The 21964-nt window shown below is 40.0% G+C and overlaps 2 protein-coding genes across 3 annotated transcripts; one reads left to right on the top strand and one right to left on the bottom strand.

Annotated features, from left to right (window-relative positions):
* Positions 1-1162: 1162 nt before the first annotated feature.
* LOC124379259 (golgin subfamily A member 6-like protein 2) lies at positions 1163-19334 on the top strand. Its single transcript, XM_046839504.1, has 12 exons — positions 1163-1184; positions 1662-1666; positions 6253-6265; positions 7804-7808; positions 8934-8946; positions 10930-10934; positions 15091-15127; positions 15708-15742; positions 16134-16194; positions 16846-17376; positions 17636-17707; positions 18285-19334. The coding sequence occupies exons 1-12, from the start codon at positions 1178-1180 to the stop codon at positions 18332-18334; spliced, it is 834 nt and encodes a 277-aa protein (XP_046695460.1). The 5' UTR covers positions 1163-1177; the 3' UTR covers positions 18335-19334.
* si:dkey-111e8.4 (uncharacterized protein LOC793802 homolog) lies at positions 18890-21866 on the bottom strand. Of its 2 annotated transcripts, none has more exons than XM_046839496.1 (3): positions 21779-21866; positions 21371-21518; positions 18890-21257 (listed from the first exon to the last, which is right to left on the bottom strand). In XM_046839496.1, the coding sequence occupies exons 2-3, from the start codon at positions 21514-21516 to the stop codon at positions 20429-20431; spliced, it is 975 nt and encodes a 324-aa protein (XP_046695452.1). In that variant the 5' UTR covers positions 21517-21518; positions 21779-21866; the 3' UTR covers positions 18890-20428. The 2 variants fall into 2 exon arrangements, with proteins under 2 accessions (XP_046695452.1, XP_046695453.1); XM_046839497.1 differs by having other exon boundaries at positions 21760-21826.
* Between the last annotated feature and the right edge of the window lie 98 nt (positions 21867-21964).

Here is a 21964-nt window from a genome sequence, read left to right as displayed (position 1 = left end):
GAGTACACGAACGGAAATCCCCTCCGAACGCGCTCCACAGCTTACTGGCCAGAGAGAGAGAGTCTCCAGACAAGAGGGAGATATGGAGCCTGATTTTAGCTGTTTCGGTGGTGTAAGAGGAGGGATAGAAGCACATATATTTATCCACGCTCCAAACAAAAACGCTCCACTCCACCATATCGCCGGAAAAGCGAGCCGGGAATTCCATAAGACTCGCAGGGGGGCGTGGCGGCCGTGCTTGCGTTCGAGCCGGCGAGGATAAATCGACTGCGTGCTTCCGGGTGTTTCCAGAGGCGGAGCTTGACCGTCGCTTCATCGTGGCACAGCGAATCCTCCATCCGAGGTTTGGATCGCGCTGGGACCACGGCAGCAACCCGATCATTTTATTTTATTTTATTTATTTTTTTTTTTTTTGAAATTATATCCTTTTCAGGAGGGTTCGTTATTCTGTCACGGTGTGAGCGAAACAAAAGGCAGAAGCCGGAGTACAGCTCGCTCGGGGTTTAATGGCATGCGTGAGAGAGAGATACACACACGCACACACACACACACACGCGCACATACAAACACGGCAATCCTTAGGTTGAGAGAGATAGTCCGAGTAGCGCATTGGGAGAAGTGTAGCTGACCCGAGATGCACAGGGAGGGGAAGCGCAGCCGGTACGGGATTCTGGAGTCCGGATGAAACGGATGGAAGAAGTCCTGTATGAACACCGGAACGCCAAAACATGCAGTACGGGAAGTCCAACATAAACAATAACGAACGGGGATAGGGAGTGAAAGAGGAGCTTATATAGAAGCGGGGTGGAGTGATGATGAACCCCAGGTGAGCGTGATTAAACCTGGGGCTCCAGAGAGAGTGGAGGCATGAGTGATGATGAGCTCCAGGTGTGCCTCGTTAAACCTGGAGCTCTATGGAGAGTGGAGGCATAGAGAGCCACCAAAGGGGGCGTGGCAGGTGGATCCCTGACAGGTATATTAGCACAATGCTACATTCTACAGATTTACTGTGTGTGATGACTGATTGTTCTTTAGTTTTCCTCGTTTTTATTAAGACACACATCAGCTTTGTTTTAATCAGAGTAACAGTTACTTTCCCATTTTCACCTGGAACAATTCACATTTATAATCATTCATCAAATCTTCACTCTGTTTTATTTACTTTCAGGACGAGGAGATGAGACGTGAGTATAAGAGACTTTTCTCTGATAGTGATGTCTTGATGCTGCATGAATAATAGATGTATTGTGCAGATGAAATAGATTAGACTGTGCTGTGTGTTCAGACTGCAATAGCACATAGATATATGAGTATCATGAGCATAGTGTAGTAACACAACAGACTGTGATCACTGACAGAACATTCATCATGCTGTTGTCCAGTTTATCATTAGTTTTATAGTAATGACACTAAAACACTAAGAACCAAAACAACACACAATATTCACAAATATTGTGCAGCTGGTTTGTTCTGTAGACTGTGTGCTGTGTGTGAATGAACACAGTCAGAATGAACACAGTTACACTGCCACATCGAATCAGACAGTGAAAACAGAGTGAAGATTGTTGAGCAGCTTTTCTGACTGTAAATCATAAGTTTTTCTTTTTGTATTGTATCTAACATTACATTTCTCTCTCTGTTGTTCTACATGACATCTTCAGCATGGGTAAGTAAATAAATCGATTTCACACTAATGTTTAAAACCTGATATTTTATAAACTTATCACATACAGCGGGGAAAATAAGTTTTGACACGTCAGCATTTTTATCAGTAAGGATTTCTAAGTGGGCTATTGACACAAAATTTCCACCAGATGTAGCCATCAAGCCAAATATTGAATTCATACAAAGAAATCAGAACATTAAAGTATACAAGTTGAGTCATAATAAATAAAGTGAAATAACACAGGGAATAATTATTGAACACATGAAGATAACAAGGTGCAAAATGGCATAGAAAGCCAGGATTTTACCTGAAATCTGTCAGTATTGTGAGTGAGACCATGCCCCCTATCAGTACTAATTGATATCAGCTGCTTTAGTCCTAATTGATGGCCTATATAGGCTTCTCATTACCCAGGAGGCACACAGGAAAGACTTCATGATTGGTAAAAGCAAAGAACTCTCTCAAGATCTTCGTAATCTTATCGTTGAAAAGCATTTTGATGGGAATGGTTATAGGCGCATTTCCAGAATGCTGAATGTTCCTGTGAGCAGTGTGGGGGCCATTATCTGGAAATGAAAAGAGCATCAGCTCACTATTAACCGGCCACGATCAGGTGCTTCACGTAAGATCCCTGTCCGAGGAGTCCAAAGAATAATCAGGAGAGTTCGCCAAAAGCCAAGAACCACTCAGGCAGAACTTCAGGAAGACCTTGCATAAGCAGGTACTGTTGTTTCAAAGAAAACTATAAGCAATGCACTGAACCGCCATGGCATCTATGCACGCTCACCACGCAAGACTCCATTGCTGAACAAAAAGCATGTTGAGGCTCGGTTAAAGTTTGCACAAGAGCATTTGAAGAAGCCTGTGGATTATTGGGAGACTATAGTATGGTCAGATGAAAGCAAAATTGAACTTTTTGGCAGTCATTCTACACACCGTGTTTGGAGAAGAAATGGCACTGCCCACCACCCCAAGAACACCATACCAACAGTTAAGTTTAGGAGTGGAGCATCATGGTTTGGGGCTGCTTTTCAGCAAGGGGTACTGGCAGACTTCATATTATTGAAGGCAGGATGAATGGAGAAATGTACTGGGACATTCTGGATAAAAATCTGCTGCCGTCTACCAGAAAGCTGAAAATGAAAAGAGGGTGGACATTTTAGCAAGACAATGATCCCAAACACAAGGCCAAGGAAACAATAAAGTGGTTTCAAAGAAAGAAAATCAAGTTGCTTGAATGGCCCAGTCACTCACCTGACCTAAATCCCATAGACAATCTATGGAGAGAACTGAAGATCAAAGTTCATAAAAGAGGCCCAACCTTCAATATTTAAAGACCATTTGTGTGGAAGAATAGGCCAGAATCACTCCTGAGCAATTCAGATGACTAGTCTCTCCATACAAGAGGCATCTAGAAGCTGTAATCACCAACAAAGGCTTTTCTACAAAGTATTAAATAAAAGTGTGCTCAATACTTATTCCCTGTGTCATTTCACTTTATTTATTATGACTTAACTTGTTTACTTAAAGGTTCTGATTTCTTTGTATGATTTCAATATTTGGCAATAACAGAAGAACAGCTACTCCCACTTCCTCCATGGACTTGTCCTGTGGAGGTAAGTGCACTGGACACAGCCGGTTCTGCTTCTTCTGAATGTCTGTAGCATGACAGGTTGTGCGGGAGCTGTAGGCACCTTAGGTATGTATCCAGGTTTTGTATATAGAAACGCTCTGGCTATGCCAGGGGCAAATTCCAGGCGTGAATTCTCATGTAGGAAATCGCCAAAAGTAAAGCGTTTTTTACCGACAGGTACCCAAGGGCCACTTCGGCCAAGAGCTCGAAGGGGGGCTCGGATAGAGCCGGCAACACAACTGCGAAGTCCCAGACAGACACTCTGGGTCGTGTCCCGGGCCTCAACCTAGCGACTGGCCCGCAGGCAATATAAGCAGCGATAGCGGACACATAAACCTTCAGGGTTGAAGGGTTAACCCTGTGGCAAACTGTTCCTGTAAGCACTCCAGAACTGAACCAACCATGCAGTTATCCGGGTCTACGCCATTGTGCTCACAACATGACGTGAACAGCCAGCACTGTGCGGTGTACGATCTCCTCATGGAGGGAGCTCTGGAATGGAAAAGGGTCTCCACTACCTCGGTAGAGAGAGACCAGCTGCTACGAACTGTGCCCCTCAGTTGCCATAGCCACAGCTTCCACAACTCCAGGCAGGGGTGAACCAAGGTTCGGCCCACCTGCGAGAGAAGATCCCTTCTGGGAGGAATTGTCCAAGGAGGGCCCTCGAGGAGGGACACCCGGTTCGCAAACCATGGCTTTTCCGGCCAGTGAGGTGATATCAGGAGAAGATGGGCTCCTTCCCGGTGAACTCTCTCCAGAACTCCAGAGTGCAGCGCGATCCTGGAAAAGGCGTACAGGTGTAGCATCGGCCAAGTCTGTACCATGGCATACAGCCCTAATGTAAACACAAAGGGCGATATCGGAGACCTCCCTGGCGGTTAATATAAGAGGCCACCACTGTATGTGTTGCGGACCAACACATGGTGACCCCTCAAGTTCGAGAGGAATTGTTTTAACCCCAAAAACACGGGCATCATCTCCAGGCAATTTATGTGACATTTAGAGACGTGGCCCGTTAGAAAGACCTTGGCCGGAGCAGCCACTCATGACCGCTCCCCACCCCATGAGGAAAGCGTCCGTCTTTAGCATTACGCGACGTCAGGGAGTCCCAGAGACAGGGCCTCAGGACAGAAACGTCAGTTCCTTTCACACATCTTAGGCTCGAAGGGCAGGCCGGGAGACCTTGAATGGTATGATATGGATTCCCTCTCCGGGAGAACCCTCTGCCTGGAGCCACCACTAGAAGGGTCTCATATGGAGGAGGCCGAGTGGAATCACACTAGACGCTGCCGCCATGAGACCCAGTAGCCTCTGGAACTGCTTCACAGTGAGTGACTGGCCTTTTCAATCCGGGCGGGAGACAACCGTGCCCGCAACCTGGTTGAGTCTCACGATATGCCCAGAAAAGTGGTTCTCTGCGCTGGAGAAAGTACATTTTTCCCGGCGTTCAGTCTTAGCCCCAGTTCCTTCATGCAGGTGTGAACGGCATCTTGATGCCGAACTGCCTGGTGCTCTGACCGAGCCAATATCAACCAAACGTTGATATAATTCAAAATGCAGATGCCCTGGAGCCGCATCGGGGTCAGTGCCACTTTCACGCACTTTCTGAAGGTACAGGGTGAGAGTGCCAGGCCTAATGGGAGGACACGATATTGGTAAGCTTCAACCCCAAAAGCAAACCTCAGGAACCTCCAGTGTGCAGGAAGGATGGCTATGTGGAAGTATGTGTCCTTCAGACGTATCGTGACAAACCAGGCCTCGGACTTAATCTGAGACACGACCTCTTTGAGAGTGAGCATCCTGAGCCTCATAAGTGAGCGGGTTAAGGAGCGGAGATCTAGAATGGGACGAAGCACGCCATCCTTCTTCGGGAACAATTTAGTACAGGCTGTAGTAGCCTGATTCTCTGTCCGAGGAGGGAACCACCTCAATGGCCCGCTTCCTCAGAAGAGTGTGCACCTCCTGTTCCAGGACAACAGCCTGCTCGGGTCCCATCAAGGTGGGACACATCCCGTTGAACCGGGGAGGAGACACAGAGCTGCGTTTCTGTCGGCTCGAAACACGGTTAGCCCATCTAGCTGGATGGCGGCTTCCGGAACTCTGTCGCTGAGCCACGTCTCCATGAAAACAAAGACGCAACAGTCTCTAAACTCTCGCCGTGTGGTTTGCTGGAGTCGGATGTAGTCCAGTTTATTGTCCAGGAAGCAGACGTTAGAAAGAAGAATGGACGGGAGATGCGGCCGGCTAGGGTTAGCATTTAGCCTAGCATGGACACCCGGCCGCTTGCCGCGCTTCCGCTTCCTCGAGCATCGCTTCTGACGTCCTTTCTCCCGGCTTACCTGAAGCGCTTACCTGAACAAGCAGAAGCCAGTGTCGCTACCACCACGCAGCCATTTTGTAGCTCCTGGTAGTCGCGACGTTGCCCGCAGATGACGTCATGACTTGCCTATGGGCTAGATTTCACACGTGGTTCAGAGCCCGGACACTGCAGGGGCATTCCCAAAGCATTGCAAGGCAGCTGGAAGTTCCAGAATGGGGAACCTGACTGAACTGAGAACAGAAGTCCTTACCTTCATTTATAAAGCTTCTATATTAGGAGAAAGGGATTCAGGAGTGAAAGAGATAAAAACAGAGCAAGATCACATATCGTCATAAGTCTACTGTGACATCATATGCTGTTGTACCCAATATATAGACATCCGGCATCAGCATAAGAGGCATCAGCAAAGCACATCATTCTGATGGTATATTATTCGGTATATTAGCACAATGCTACATTCTACAGATTTACTGTGTGTGATGACTGATTTTTGTGTAGTTTTCCTCTTTTTTATTAAGACACACATCAGCTGTGTTTAAACCAGAGTAACAGTTACTTTAAAATTTTTACATGGAACAATTCACTTTTATAATCATTCATCAAATCTTCACTCTGTTTTATTTACTTTCACAGGACCTTTTAACACGTGAGTATAAGAGACTTTTCTCTGATAGTGATGTCTTGATTCTGTATGAATAATCGATGTATTGTGCAGATGAAATAGATTAGACTGTGCTGTGTGTTCAGACTGCAATAGCACATAGATATATAAGCATCATGAGCAGTGTTGTGCTAGTTAAAAATAGTAACTAGTTACAGTTACTAGTTGCTTCATCCAAAAAGTAACTCAGTTACTTTGTTTATCACTTACACCAAAAAGTAATGCGTTACTGTTAAAAGTAACTTTTTAGTTACTTTTTTAAAGAACCTTCTTTAATGTTCCCATTAATACCCTTTTATGTGTTATGGTCTATACAAACACAAAACTGTCAGACCAGCACAAACTGAATATATCACAAGGATTTCTGAAATAAATAACAAAACAAGCTGAATAATATATTCAGAAGTATGAAAACTATCAACAATGTAGAACAGAACACCGGGTTAGCTTCTAGCTTCTAGCTTTCTCGAGGCATGGTGTTTCTGGAGGAGCTTCAACAGATTGGAGTTGCTGTTTATCGCAGAAGATACGATCTTCAAACCAGAAAGACACAGCTTACATTTGACTTAAAAGTTTTTGTCTTTATGCTCAACTAAAGTGAAATAATGAGCATATTTCCACTTTGAGAAAACTCGTCTTGCTCTCGCCTCAACTCGCCATTACTGCCGCACAGACCTGAATAAACGGAGACATGCCCACAGTGCGTCTTCTTCGTGTTAACAGTCATTTATCCTCCAATCCTCCAATGCATCACTGCTGTAAACAGGTTAGACTGTAGGCTACACTTCAGCCGAAATTCAGTATTAGTTACTGTCAAAAGTAACTGCGCTACAGTAACACGTTACTAGTAACTGCGTTACTGCCCAACACTGATCATGAGCATAGTGTAGTAACACAACAGACTGTGATCGCTGACAGAACATTCATCATGCTGTTGTCTAGTTTATCATTAGTGTTATAGTAATGACACTAAAACACTGAGAACCAAAACAACACACAATAATCACTAATATTGTGCAGCTGGTTTGTTCTGTAGACTGTGTGCTGTGTGTGAATGAAACACAGTCAGAATGAACACAGTTACACTGCCACATCCAATCAGACAGAGCTACAGTGTGAGCTAACAGCTAACGCTAACTAAAACACACGCTCTTGTTGAAAATGAGACGTTTTGCTCTTTTACTTTGTACTCATTAATTAAGATAGAAATGTGATTTAAATATGGTGCTGCTCAGCATTTACACTTCATATGGAGTGTTTTATTCAACAGCTGATCACAGATTTGTGTTACTGCACTGAGAAAAATCACTCCATCAAGTATTTCATTATTTACATATAAACTATTTATAATGATTCACTGTCTGTTATTATATTTTATAAAAATTGTAGCTGAACATCTTTGTAGTGAAAACACAGAGTGAAGATTGTTGAGCAGCTTTTCTGAGTGTAAATCTCAAGTTTTTCTCTTTGTATTGTATCTAACATTACATTTCTCTCTCTGTTGTTCTACACGACATCTTCAGATTTGGTAAGTAAATAAATCGACTTCACACTAATGTTAAAAACTGATATTTTATAAACTTATCACATATATTACATTTTAATCCAGTAATCAAATAGAAAGATAAAAAGTATTTTCCGATCATGTTTACGTGAAGGAATCTGATCAGTAAATGAGATTCCACTTCCATCAGTCAGTTTCTTTCCCACAATGCACCTGTGTGTAACCCCACTGTACTGCAATAATGTAGCAGAGACGTTTACCATGTCTAGTAAAAAACACAACAAACATGTAACATATAACACACACCACTGACACACTCCATCACAATCTCTCTCATCTTATACACGTTTATTAATATCTTATGGATTTGTGAAAATTCTACAGCCTTCAGTTTTCCTCCTGATTTGAAAAGTAACATCACATTTACTGTCACTTCACAATAAACATAAATCGAAGCTGTAACAGGTTTCAGTGTTTGTAGACAGAATAATTACCATCATTTACTCTGAATAACAATCACACCATATTCTGTAAAAGTATTGAAGAGTCGACTCGGTTTAGCATTTAGCATCTTTAAGCTAACAGTAGTAATCCATGTAAATACACACAGTATAAAGAACCTGACTGACCTGAGAACAGAAGTCGTTACCTTAATTTATAAATCTTCTATAATAGGAGAGAGGGATTCAGGAGTGAAAGAGAGAAAAACAGAACGAGATCGCGCGTCTTCCCAAGTCTACTGCGGCATCATATGCTGTCGTACCCAATATATAGACGAGGCAGCAGCAAAGCACATCATTCTGTTACCTGTTCAGTTTTTACACTGATAAATGTCTGTGTTTTTAATGAATGGAATCTGATCTTCTGTCTATTCCTTTCTGTACTACAATAACACACAGATCTGTTACAGAATATTTAAGTCTAGATGTAAAATACACAGGGGGAAATGCACATATACTGACATACTGTATATTGGTAATTACATGCAAATATCAGAAACTAATATATATAATATATATATTAGCACAATGCTACATTCTACAGATTTGCTGTGTGTGATGACGGATTGTTGTGTAGTTTTCCTCCATGGAACAATTTACATTTATAATCATTCATCAAATCTTCACTCTGTTTTATTTACTTTCACAGGAGGAGATGAGACGTGAGTATAAGATACTTTTCTCTAATAGTGTTTACATGCTGCATGAATAATAGATGTATTGTGCAGATGAAATAGATTAGACCAGGGGTCACCAACGTGGTGCCCGCGGGCACCAAGTCGCCCGCAAGGACCACACGAGCCTTTTCTAAAAATATCTGTTTCCTACCTTGTTAAATAATTGTTGATAATTATTGTGAGAAATCATTAACATGATCAGTGTCTTCACATAGATCAGGGGTGTCAAATTCAGTGTCAAATCCGGCCCAATGTACAATTATATCCGGCCCGCGAGATGATTTTATAAAGATCTATTATTATTGTTATTAATGTTCCAGCAATATGAAGCGCTGATAAGAAAAACTACAGATTCCATAATGCAGCGCTTCAGCTGCCTTACCGAACGCTAGACTACCTGGGAACATACCAGAATCAATCATGTCGAGCTTCTGTTGATGTATTTAACCCTTTTGTAAAGTTATTGTGAAGCCCCACACAATGGCCAAGAGAAAAGTGGATTTTGAAAACAGAGCCTTCAAATACCGATGGGATTCTGAGTAGATGTTTACTGACACTGCCGGTAAACACGTGTGTCTTATTTGTGGAGCGAATGTGGCTTTAATTAAGGACTTGAATCTAAGATTGAACTACGAGACAAAACATCAGGAGAAACTGGAAAACCTGAATGCAGAGCAGAAGATACAGAAAGTAGAAGAGTCTGACATTTGAGCAGAGTTTTTCACCAGAGCAAAATCACAAAGTGAAGCTGGTGTAAAAACAGAGGAGAAATCAGAGACACATCAGCCGCTTATTTACTGAGGGAGATCTCAGTTTCTGAAGAACTGCATGATGAAGCTGGGAGATGTCTGGTGTTTTGACTAGATATATTTTTATGGAGAGCAAAATATTTTAAGTTATTTAAAGTTTAAGATTATTTTTTATAAAATGGCATAAGAGCAAAGAAATCTGATTGTTTTGATTGGTTGTTATTTTAACGTTTACTTAAAAGCACAATTTTGATTTATTTGTTCAGGGTTTTTTTCGCAGCATGTTCATATTTCTAACGTATAATTTTGACAGGAGATATTTTTATGGAGAGCTATTTATTTAAAGTTTAAGTTTAGTTATTCTGGAATAATTTTCCTGTCTGTTTTTATTTATATTCATGTTCAAAAAACATTGTTTTAGTGTGTTCAATAAATGTTTGTCCTGTTCGGCCCGCGACCTAAAGTGTGCTTTGAGTTTTGGCCCCCTGTGCAATTGAGTTTGACATAGATAAATATCATTAATTATTAATAATAACATATTATTAAAGGTAAATTGAGCAAATTTGTTATTTCAGAATTTTGTATCAAACTGGTAGCCCTTCACATTAGTAGGTACCCAATGTTACAACCGGCAGTATTTTGAAGGATCTCTCGGTGTCAAAAAGGTTGGTGACCCCTGGATTAGACTGTGCTGTGTGTTCAGACTGCAATAGCACATAGATATATGAGCATCATGAGCATAGTGTAGTAACACAACAGACTGTGATCGCTGGCAGATCATTCATCATGCTGTAAATCAGTGGTCCACAACCCCCGGGCCGCGGACCAGAAAGAATACATACCTTACATTATTTCCGTTTTATTTATTATCTGATTCTGAATGATGTTTTATTTTGCAAAATTACCGGATTCTCTCTGCCACATCTGTCTATCACTCACTCTTGATGCATGTCAAGATGTTTGCCTTGGTCACGTGTCTTACCTCCATCCGCTAACTTCTTAAAGGGTCTGCTCCGGTGGCTAACTTATAATACAATCCTGCTAAATTTAAAAACCCAAGCTAGCAAAATGAACAAAAGACAACACATTAGATTTACGATTATTATTATCATTATTATCAAAAAAGTTTGGGGACCACTGCTGTAAATCATGAATTTTTCTTTTTGTATTGTATCTAACATTACATTTCTCTCTCTGTTGTTCTACATGACATCTTCAGATTTGGTAAGTAAATAAGATGTTAATAAATATAAAGGCTATAACAGTGCAGAGATGTGTGGACATCATTAGGAAGTACAGATAAATGGTTCTAAGGCTATGGCATTGAAGAGGAATGTGCAGAAGTGAAAGGTTATAAGATGATGGCATTTAAGAAATGTGCAAGCTGCATTAATGAGTCTACTATATATATATATATATATATATATATATATATATATATATATATATATATATATATATATATATATACACTGGAGATCAAAATTAGAGAACAATTAATAAACGATTGAACAATTCTGAAATAATGTCATCTTCACTGCTCAACAGTTAAAGGAGTTTTTTCCTGTCTATACCATGCTACCAGAACACCTTTTCCACAAAATAACTAAGGCATTTGATAAAAAAAAAAAAAGATTACAACAACATTTTCTGAAGGTTACAACACATCAGCAATTAGTAGGAAGTGTACAGGCCTCTGCTCTAAATGACTTCAGCACATCTGCGGCCACAGGACAGCACTAGTCTTTCACACTGCTCTGGTGTGATTTTGGTCCACTCTTCTTCCAGTCTCCTCCACAATTCGGTGACTGTAGTGGGTTTCTTGGCCATAAATTTGTCGCCAAGGATTTTCCAGAGGTTCTCTATTGGGTTGAGTTCGGGACTCTGGGCAGGCCATGTCATTATTTCAATGTTTTCAGTTTCAAGGAACTGCTTTACCCGTTTTGCTGTGTGACATGGAGCGTTGTCCTGCATAAACACTGCGGGCTGATTGGGTAATGAACGCAGGGAAGGAACCATATGTTGTTAAAGAAGGTTCTGATAAACATTTGGATTCACTCTGACATGTAGCTGTATAAGAGGCCCAACTCCTGCTGCAGAAAACATGCCTTAAACCATGACACTTCCTCCTCCACTTTCCACTGACTTCTTTACACACTTTGGGTTCAGTCTTTCTCCAGTTTGTCGCCGAACATAATGTTTCCAATCGGACCCAAATAAATTAAACTTGCTTTCATTACTGAAGTGAACTTTGGACCAGTTCTCCTCTGTCCACACAACATGCTCCTCAGCAAAGCTTAGTCTAGCCTTTTGATTCTTTCTGCTAATAAGAGGTTTGGTCACTGCAGAGTGGGCTTTCAGTCCAAATGCTCTTAAACGTCGAGACACTGTATGACGAGACAGATCCTTACCCTGTTCAGCGCTGAACTGGTGAGCAATTCCAGCTGGAATGTGGAAACGATTGCCCATTGAGATCCTCTGCAGTATCCTGTCCTCTCTTGTATTTGTCTTCCGTGGACGACCAGGCTTCTTGGCAGACTTGAATGAGTTTGTGATTTTGTAAAGATTCAATATTCTTGAAATCACAGATTTGGAACGACCAACTTGTCTTGCTATGGCTGATAGGGTCATCCCTTTGGCTTTCATCTGGACAACCTGCTCCAGGAGGCTTTTAGTCACTTTAGAACAGCCCACCATCTTGCAGAGTCAATGAAACTGGAAGTTAGGCTGCCAGTTAAATAGGGGTTGACAGATAATCAATGAAAAATTAGCACCAGGTGCCAGATTAACACCAATAACTGGGAGGTATCTGAAAGTTCTCTAATTTTGATCAGTGTGTTTTCTGTAAAATAATGTTTTTTTTGGAAATGCCTCAGTTGATTTGTGGAAGAGGTGTTCTGGTTGTTCTCTAAATTTGAACGCAACAAAGAAAAGTGTCCATTGTTGGGATGGCTGAGGTCCTTCATAATCTTCCTGGCTCTGGTCTGGCACCGCGTGCTGTAGATGTCCTGCAGGTTAGGGAGCTTGGTGTGGATGGTACGTTCAGCTGAACACACCACCCTCTGGAGGGCTTGCCTGTCCTGCATGGTGCTGTTCCCAAACCAAGAAGTGATGCTACCTGTCAGAACGCTCTAAATGGTACAAGTGTAAAAAGTCTTTAGCACCTGAGAGGGTAGTTTAAAGTCCCTTAAGCATCTCAGATGTTACAGACGATGCCGGGCCTTCTTCACCAGGGTGTTGGTGTGACAGGACCAAGACAGGTCCTGTGTGATGTGAACACCCAGGTACTGGAAACTGTCCACTCTCTCCACTGTGGTCCCGTTGATGTTTAGCGGTTGGTGTGACCACACCTGCCTCGTGCTTAGTCTTGCTGATGTTTAGGAGAAGGTGAGTCCAGGTGGCTCATAGTAGTGTGAAGGAGATGAGCAATGGCGTCCTCAATAGAACGATTCTGATGGTACGCGAACTGTAGAGGATCCAGTGTGTCTGGGGTCAGAGTTGTGGAAGTGCTCTTCTATGTGGAGTTTGAATATGAGTTTTGCTCTCCTTATGCCTCTTTTCAGGTTTGCCCTGGCTCTGTTGTAGTCCTTTACGTTGCCAGATTTAAAGGCAGCATCTCTTGCTTTCAACAGGAGATGGACTTCAGAGTTCATCCACGGCTTCTGATTAGGAAAGCATTTTACGTGTTTGACAGTAGTGACATTGTCAATGCATGTGTGGATATGGTCCAAAACAGATGATGTGTAAATGTCCATGTCTGTGTGAGAGTCCAGTGTGGCCTGTAAGGCAAACATGTTCCAGTCAGTATCCTGAAACTGTTGCTGTAGAGAAGAAATGGCTCCCTCTGGCCATACTTTTACTGTCCTTAGAGCTGGTTTCACACGTTTGATCAGTGGTGTGTATTTGGGTAGCATGAACAAAGAGAGGTGATCAGACTGACCCAAGTGGGGGAGGGAAATGGCTGTGTATGCCCTAGGTATGTTCGTGTATACCTGGTCCAGTGTTATGTCCCCTCTGGTAGAGCAGGAGACATTACGGTAATATTTTGATAAAACAGATCTCAGGTTGGAGTGGTTGAAATCTCCAGCAATGATGACAGCTCCTTCGGCATGTGCAGACTGTTGTTTGCTAATAGCTGCGGGAAGTTCCTTCATAGCTAGTTTAGCATTAGCATACCGCAGTCACAACAATGGCTGAGGGTCTGTACTTAATCATCAAATACTCTAAATGAACAGAGCAATGACTTTCAGTAACAGTAGAGTACGTGCACCATGATTTGTTAACATAAATGCACAGACCTCCACCTCTGCACTTACCAGAGTCCTCTGCCGTTCTGTCCGCCCCAAAAAACACTGCGACCCCCAAGTTCAATGGCGCTGCTGGGAATGTTGTCATTGAGCCATGTTTCCGTAAAAATTTGTTTGGCGATTTCCCGAGGAAGTTCAAAGTTAGTTGAAAGCCCCTCTCTGTAGTTGTGGTCGATGTCTAATAATGCTTGTCGGCTGTAAGAGATGTGTGCAAGCCTGTTCTGAGTGAAAAAACTTGCAGTTGGTGGAGAAATTGCTACTGAATTGCAAAATCTGGAGAAATGCTGGGCCTCGCGTTGTGCACGTGCCGCCATCTTGGTCACTAGTCGACTTCACATAAATTTTAAAGGCTGATATTTTATAAACTTATCACATATATTACATTTTAATCCAGGGATCAAATAGAAAGATAAAAAGTATTTTCAGATCATGTTTATGTGAAGGAATCTGATCAGTAAGTGAGATTCCACTTCTATCAGTCAGCTTCTTTCCCACAATGCACCTGTGTGTAACCCCACTGTACTGCAATAATGTAGCAGAGACGTTTACCATGTCGAGTAAAAGACACAACAAACATGTAACATATAACACACACCACTGACACACTGACACACATCCGAATGTCTAAATCCATTATACAGTCCATTTTCTCCTGCACTGACAAGGAGCTTCACCTCAGTATGTGGAGATCTAAATTTACTGATGAATTTCTCCACATGCAAGTTTTATAATTACACATGCTAATAGCTGAATAATTTTATATTTGTATAGAAAACACATAAGTTAATGATTAATGTGTTTCTGGCTGCATGACTTTTCCCTCCACAGCTGTGTTTCTGTAACTGATAAATATCTCCAGTAGGAGCAGATGATTAACAGCACAGTGTAACAGAAATATATGTAGATTTACTATGTGTGATGTTAAATTTAAAACCTTCACTGGCTTTCCTTTATGTTAATGAAGAAATACATAAACTGTGTTATGGTCAGAGAAACAGATCTTTATTTTACATTTTACAGATTATTATTCGACTGGCATCATGTACAAATTATTTACTGTTTATTATTCACAGCTACGGAGTGTCGAAAGACAGATCAGAGAAGAACCAGGTGAGTAAATGATTTATGAAAAAAAGGTATTTAATCTGTAAATTATGTGACTGTGATTGCTGGCAAAATATTCATCATACTGTTGTCTAGTTTGTCACTAGTGTTATACACACACACACACACACACACACACACACACACACACACACACACACACACACACACACACATCTGACCTACACACTGATTCTGAGAGTTAAAAAGCTGAATGTTTGTGTTTGAATGTGATTTTATAGCAGTAACTCCTTCATAAAGTTATTCACTCTGTAACATTACTGTAGTGTAAAGAACTACAGAGAGATGTGAGTTAGAGATTCACACTGGATGCTGCATGACAGAGATTATAACAGAATGTAGTAAGTGATCTGGTGAATTTCTTTCTACAGCATTAATATTAAGTGAATATTTTTATCAGAAAGAGGAGAAAAAGAAGCCGATTGATGATAAAAACAGACTTCTTGAGAACAGCTACAGTGTTTATAGAAATTTTATAGAATTTATAACTAATAGAATAAAATATTTATTTTTCAAATAACAACATTTTTTTTGTTGTATCTGTATTTACTTTTTTCATTCTTAGATCCTCTTATAAGGGAAGATGTCTTGGTTTGTCAGGTAAGTAAAAACTGTTATAAAAGTTGAAATTTGATTATTATCCTCGACTTTATTATTGTTATTATTATTGCTATAAGTTTAAACAATGTGGAAATTCAAACAAATAAAAGGTTGGAGCAAATATTTAAAATAAACAAACAACTAAATAAAGAAATAAAAACACCTTCACCACATTGAAATTCTCTCTTCTATTTTAAGTTTTATAGAAAAGTTTGAACATGTTTTCAGTTTAAGTTGAGGATCAGAAAGTTAGATAAAAACATTTTTCTTCAAATCTGTGTGGCAAAATTAATGGCATAAAATAAAACACACACACACACACAATCATGTTTATATTACACTTTATTTACATACAGTAAGGATTCATTTAATGTTTTATTAATTTCAACAGAGCGAGAGAGAATGGACAGAAGACGAGAGACTGAAAATGGAGAAATCTGCTTTACAGACTGGTGAGTATGGAAGGAGCTACAAAAGTAAACACACCTGTTAACGCATAAGTAAATGCATTATTATGTAATTAATAATGAGATCTCTGTTAACTTGCTTCATTCTTTATATTCTCTATAAATATATTATTTTAAAATGATGTACAATTATTTGTAACGATTTTCCGATAATGAATAATCAGAATATTGGTTGTGAATCACAGCAGAAAATTAATCAATAATTGAGAATGAAACATATTCAATATTTTTGTTAGTAAATTCAGGTAATTCTGCTCAATAGTATCAAACAGCAGCTGTTAGAGATACAGATGAAGAGTCTAAAGTGCTCACACCCTCACACTCAGCTCTCGTGTTACAGGGAAACTCAGACGCAGAGGGAAATGTTTGGGTGTCATAATGTTTAAAAACAATATACAATTCACATCAAATATGTAAAATTTTAAAGCTACTCGAGGGAACACAAAGCTGTAATTTTTCAGTGCTTTAATGTATTTTTTATTCTTTTTGTCATATTTCTTAGTGAAGAAAAGAACCCTTGAAATATTGTACATTTTCTATTGCTTTACCTTTATTGTGTTTTACTTATTGCTATTTTCAAAGAAATCTAATTTTTTCTACAACACAGTTAATCGCAATTAAAAACCTTTTTTTCAGAATATAAAATAGATGATGAAACTATTTATAGTGAATTTAAAACAAAAACCAGAAAACTGGAGGAAACTGAAGAAGAGCTAAAAAATACAAAGATGGAACTGGACAGCATGTCTAAATCACTGCAATATAAAGACAACCAGATACAGAAGGCACAAATACAAGTGAAGAAAATGAATGAGATGCTGAGTGAGAAAAAAACCCAGCCGAAGAACACAGACAAAGATCTGGAAACCAGTCAAAATAAACTGGAAGAGAAGGACATGCTGCTCAGAGAGATGAAAAAAGAATTGGAAAAAACAAAAAGGATTTTAGAAGAGAATCAGAAATCAATGAAAGACAACAACACAAAACTTGAGAACATGGTGAAAGAACTGGAAACTAGTAAAAACAAACTAATGAAAAGAGATAAACAGCTTCAGGAGAAAGACAGACTTCTAGAGGAGAAAACTAAACAGCTGCAGGAACAGACAGATCCAGAATCATCAGCCCCCATCAGGAGAAGAAACAGCATGGAATTGGAACCTCAAACAAGTGAGTAACGTGTTAAATTATGCAGTTAAAATTCTTTTTCAGAACTTCTAGAAGGTGTAAAAACATTGAATAAATCATATGTAAGAACATGAAATATACTGTAATGATAATTAATGGTGCAACTCTTCAGATGTTGAGTTTAATGTAAACTGTGAAAATGATTGGTTATATTGTATGAAAGAATTTTAATGATATTATTTGTACTTTATACCTTCTGTAGAATGTCGTTCTCATTCTGAATGCTTCTGGTGTTTTCTAGTGATTGGAGAGACTCAGGACTCAGAAACACCAATCAGGAGAAAAAGCAGTATAGAGGGAGATCGTCCATCATGTAAGTGATTAATGGTTCTTGTTGTATATTTAGTGTGTAACTTAGCAATAATTAGCAGTTAAAAGAATATAAAGTGAGGCAGATTTAGATGCTGAAATTTATAATTAGAGTAAAATATCATAATAATAAATCTCAAATAAATCAGGTACAATAACAATTAATATATCTGGGGATACTGAGAGGTGCAAAAGAAAAATAATGTAGTCTATTGTGTGTTTGCCATTGTTGTTGTTGTTGTTGTTAGGTAGAATGGATGGATGGTATTACTCTCCTTTGCCAATTACAGTGACACTAATCATGGCCTTCATATACTTCCTGCATCTTAAAACAAAAAACAAAACAAAACATTCTTCATCTGTGAATACACATGTACAAATTCTTTATTTTCAGCCCATCAAACATTGTTACATTCAAAACTTTACCTAATATGTGGGGAAAGTTTTTATAATTTGGGTTATATAAAGGATGCTGGTGATCTAGATTTCATCATTAATAGATCATCAGTTCACCAGTGTACTCCAGAGCACAGTGTAATCACCATAATGCAGTAAGTGATTTTTTTCTTGTTTATTTTCAGTGGGTGGAGAATTTACTCCACATTCTCCAGTGTCGGTTTCTGTAGCATAACTGAGGCTGGTGCTGCTGGGGGGGACGGGGTCTGGGAAGAGTGCAGCTGGAAACATTATTCTGGGCAGAGAGGAGAGGAACCAGGATTCAACATCTACAGCTACATCTACATCCACCCAGCAGAGTGAGAGCACACAGGGGGAGGTGGCTGGGAGGAAGGTGACTGTGGTGGACACTCCTGACTGGTTCTCTCCTGGACTCTCTCTGGAGAAGCTGAGACAAGCTGTAGAACAATCTGTCTGCTCCAGGACCCAACGCCTTCCTCCTGCTCATATCTGTAAAGCAGTCTACAGGAGAGAAGAGGGAGATAATGGAGAATATGGAGGAGATTTTTGGAGAGAGATGTTGGAGAAACACTATGATCATATTTAGTGTCACTGATTAACTTCAGGAGGAAGAACATTGAGGAGTTTATCCAATCAGGAAATAAAGAGCTCCAGAGAGTTGTAGAGAAATGTGGGAACAGGGAGGAGTGTGAAGGAGAGGTGAGGATGGTCCTTATGAAAACCATCCAGCCTGAACTCCATAGATATATTTTGGCCTCAAAGACAAAGATGGAGGAAGAGTGCAGCAGACAGATGGAGGAGAAGCACAGAGAGCTGGAGACTCTTAAACAGAAAGTTTCAGAGCTCACAGAGATTCTCAGGCTGAGGGATGAAGTCTACAAGACAACTGTGATGAGCTTAACATATCAGAACCAGCACCTGGTTTAAGATGGAGTTACACTTCATGTATGTACTTTGGGTAGAAATCTCACATCATGAAAGGATTTTTTTTACTGTGATTTACGAGCTACATAACAGAACACAGAGCTAAAGACTAAAGTAAGTGTCCTCATCACATAATTTTCATCGTGGGAACCGAGTGCAAACAGTGCAAGACAAAGACTACACAAGATCTATGCAGTACCTGTGGTCACTGAAACACTCTTATTCCCGTTCTTTTTTCAGTGTTTTTACTGTTAAATTATTAGTTATAATACGTAATCATCTGTCAATCTGTTTCACCAGTTATGTTTCAAATAAAAACAAAAATATAGTTTTGTATGGAAACATAACTTGTTCTTTGATTGGATGTTCAGAGCACTAGTTAGAGCTCACCAATCAGATATGTAGGAAACTGCACAAGCTCAAATATATTGGTGTGAATTTATTTCCACAATGGTTGAAAAGAAGAAGAAATTTATTTGGTCGCTCATTTACAAGACGGACTTTGCAAAAAAAAAGCTGAACATCATAAGTAAAGGTCGCCAAAACAGTTCAAAACAGTTGTTGAGCTTTTCATGAACCATAAAATAAGCACAAAAAAAAAAAAAAATCACACAATGTGCCTTTATTTAAAATTTCCAGGAAAACTGTAATACAGTGAAAAATGCACAAAAATGCAGGAAAAACCTGTGGTAATTTTAAGAGGTTAATATCAAGCTGCTAGAGATGATGTATATGTGCAGTGCAGTTGTGGCTGCAGTGAAAAGATCCATGGAATCAGATCATGGAATTTTATTCATTGTGTTTCTTGCTTTAGTAATGGCATTCAGTATTGCTGTTTGAAATACCTGTCTATGGTGCAGTGTTCTGTTACACTGCGTTTTTATATAATACTGGTTTCTATCGGTGTTACTTCAATAATGATAGTATTAAGGGGTGGATTGACTCCATTGATGTTCTGGATGTGAAATACTCTGTCCGCCACTGCCTTCTATAAAAGTTAAACAAAGCTTTCCATGAATTAAACTTAAAATAATTACATATTATTAAACATATGTAATTAAATAGAAATGAAGAAGAGATGTCTTAATATTGAAAAAATGCATTAAAATGTCAGAGCATGTTATAGAAAATGAACAAAAAATAAAGTCGGTGACATTTGGAGATGCTTTAATGGTAAACTCAAGTTAGCAACAAAGGCGTTTTGTGAAATAACATTTTAAATGGTTATAGGTATTTGGGAAAAAAACAGACTACTATTCAAAAAGAGACCATTAAACAGGAACCACTGAAGAACAACAACGCAAAACAGGATGATTTACACAGCATACATAAAACATCAAACAACATTTATGTTCATCATTAACCCAGATAAGGCAGGATAGTACTACTGTGTTCCTTCAACACTCATATCATTTTCATCATCATCCTCAACCCTAATTGGATGAACTGTAGCAGTCACCAGCAGTTCATTGGGATTGGTAGTTTGTAAATCCAGTGAGGTGCCCTGCTGTTCAGTGAGATTGGTAGTTTGTAATTCCAGTGAGACGGCCCGCTGTTCATTGAGATTGGTAGTTTGTAATTCCAGTGAGGTGCCCTGCTGTTCAGTGAGACTGGTGGTTTGTAATTCCAGTGAGGTGCCCTGCTGTTCAGTGAGATTGGTAGTGTGTAATTCCAGTGAGACGGCCTGCTGTTCAGTGAGATTGGTAGTTTGTAATTCCAGTGAGACGGCCTGCTGTTCATTGAGATTGGTAGTTTGTAATTCCAGTGAGGTACCCTGCTGTTCAGTGAGACTGGTAGTTTGTAATTCCAGTGAGGTGCCCTGCTGTTCAGTGAGACTGGTAGTTTGTAATTCCAGTGAGGTGCCCTGCTGTTCAGTGAGATTGGTAGTTTGTAATTCCAGTGAGACGGCATGCTGTTCACTGAGATTGGTAGTTTGTAAATCCAGTGAGACGGCTTGCTGTTCAGTGAGAAGTGCACTGTCTGTATGACTGGAAGATACCTGAGTTTGAGAATTAGAGGAAACCTCGTCCACTCTAACAGAGATACCAAGGTCAGTGGAGCACACACGACCGCCAGTGGTAGGAATTTGGCCTGTTAACATCTGAACGATCTCCGAGGCATGTTTTTGCTCCGTAATGATCTTCAAGGTGAATCTGATTGTATTGCTCCTTCCTGGACAATCTAAAGGAGTGATCTCAATTACTGCCATTTTCCTAAGAGATAAAACAAAAGTGGATGAGAATTGTGTCAAGTTTGTATAAATGTTTTGTTCATGCGCATGTGTAAGTGTGTGTGAAAGTGTGTGCAGGTGTGTGTGTGTCAGTACTTTGTTTTAATGGATCTTCGACGGCGCCTTAAGCAGCAGCAGACAGCAACTATGGCAATAACCGTGATCAGCAGGACCACCACAAATATGATGAAAACATCAGATTTTAGCCACTCGGACATTGTGCTCACCCTGTTGCCATCCATACCTACACACACACACACACACACACACACACACACACACACACACACACACACACACACACACACACAGAAGAATTACCTCAATCCCATTCAGACATTTGTAACCAGGCAGAAATACAGTTTTTGGGTGTTTTGCGAATTTTGTGATTTTTTTTATATAAATGTGTATTTTTAAGGTTAGCATTACTTCATAAACGTTTCAGAATTCACCAAGAACGTTAACAAACATACATTCCTACATACACTTTCAATACTGACTTACGCTCCCAAAACTCAGAAACAAACACGACCGTTACTTCCGATCACTAAAACGACTCCGCGGGTCGACTCCCAGTGTGTTACTCATAAAGGTGATTTAAAGAGCCGACTCAAAGATTCAATTTTAAGATCCGAATCAATGAGCCGACTCGTTTTTTTTTCCTCAGAGCAAACGGTGGGAAAGATGACT

Source organism: Silurus meridionalis, chromosome 25 (genome assembly GCF_014805685.1).
Source record: "Silurus meridionalis isolate SWU-2019-XX chromosome 25, ASM1480568v1, whole genome shotgun sequence".
NCBI classification, from domain to species: Eukaryota; Metazoa; Chordata; class Actinopteri; order Siluriformes; family Siluridae; genus Silurus; species Silurus meridionalis.
This window is presented reverse-complemented; position numbering and strand designations above follow the sequence as displayed.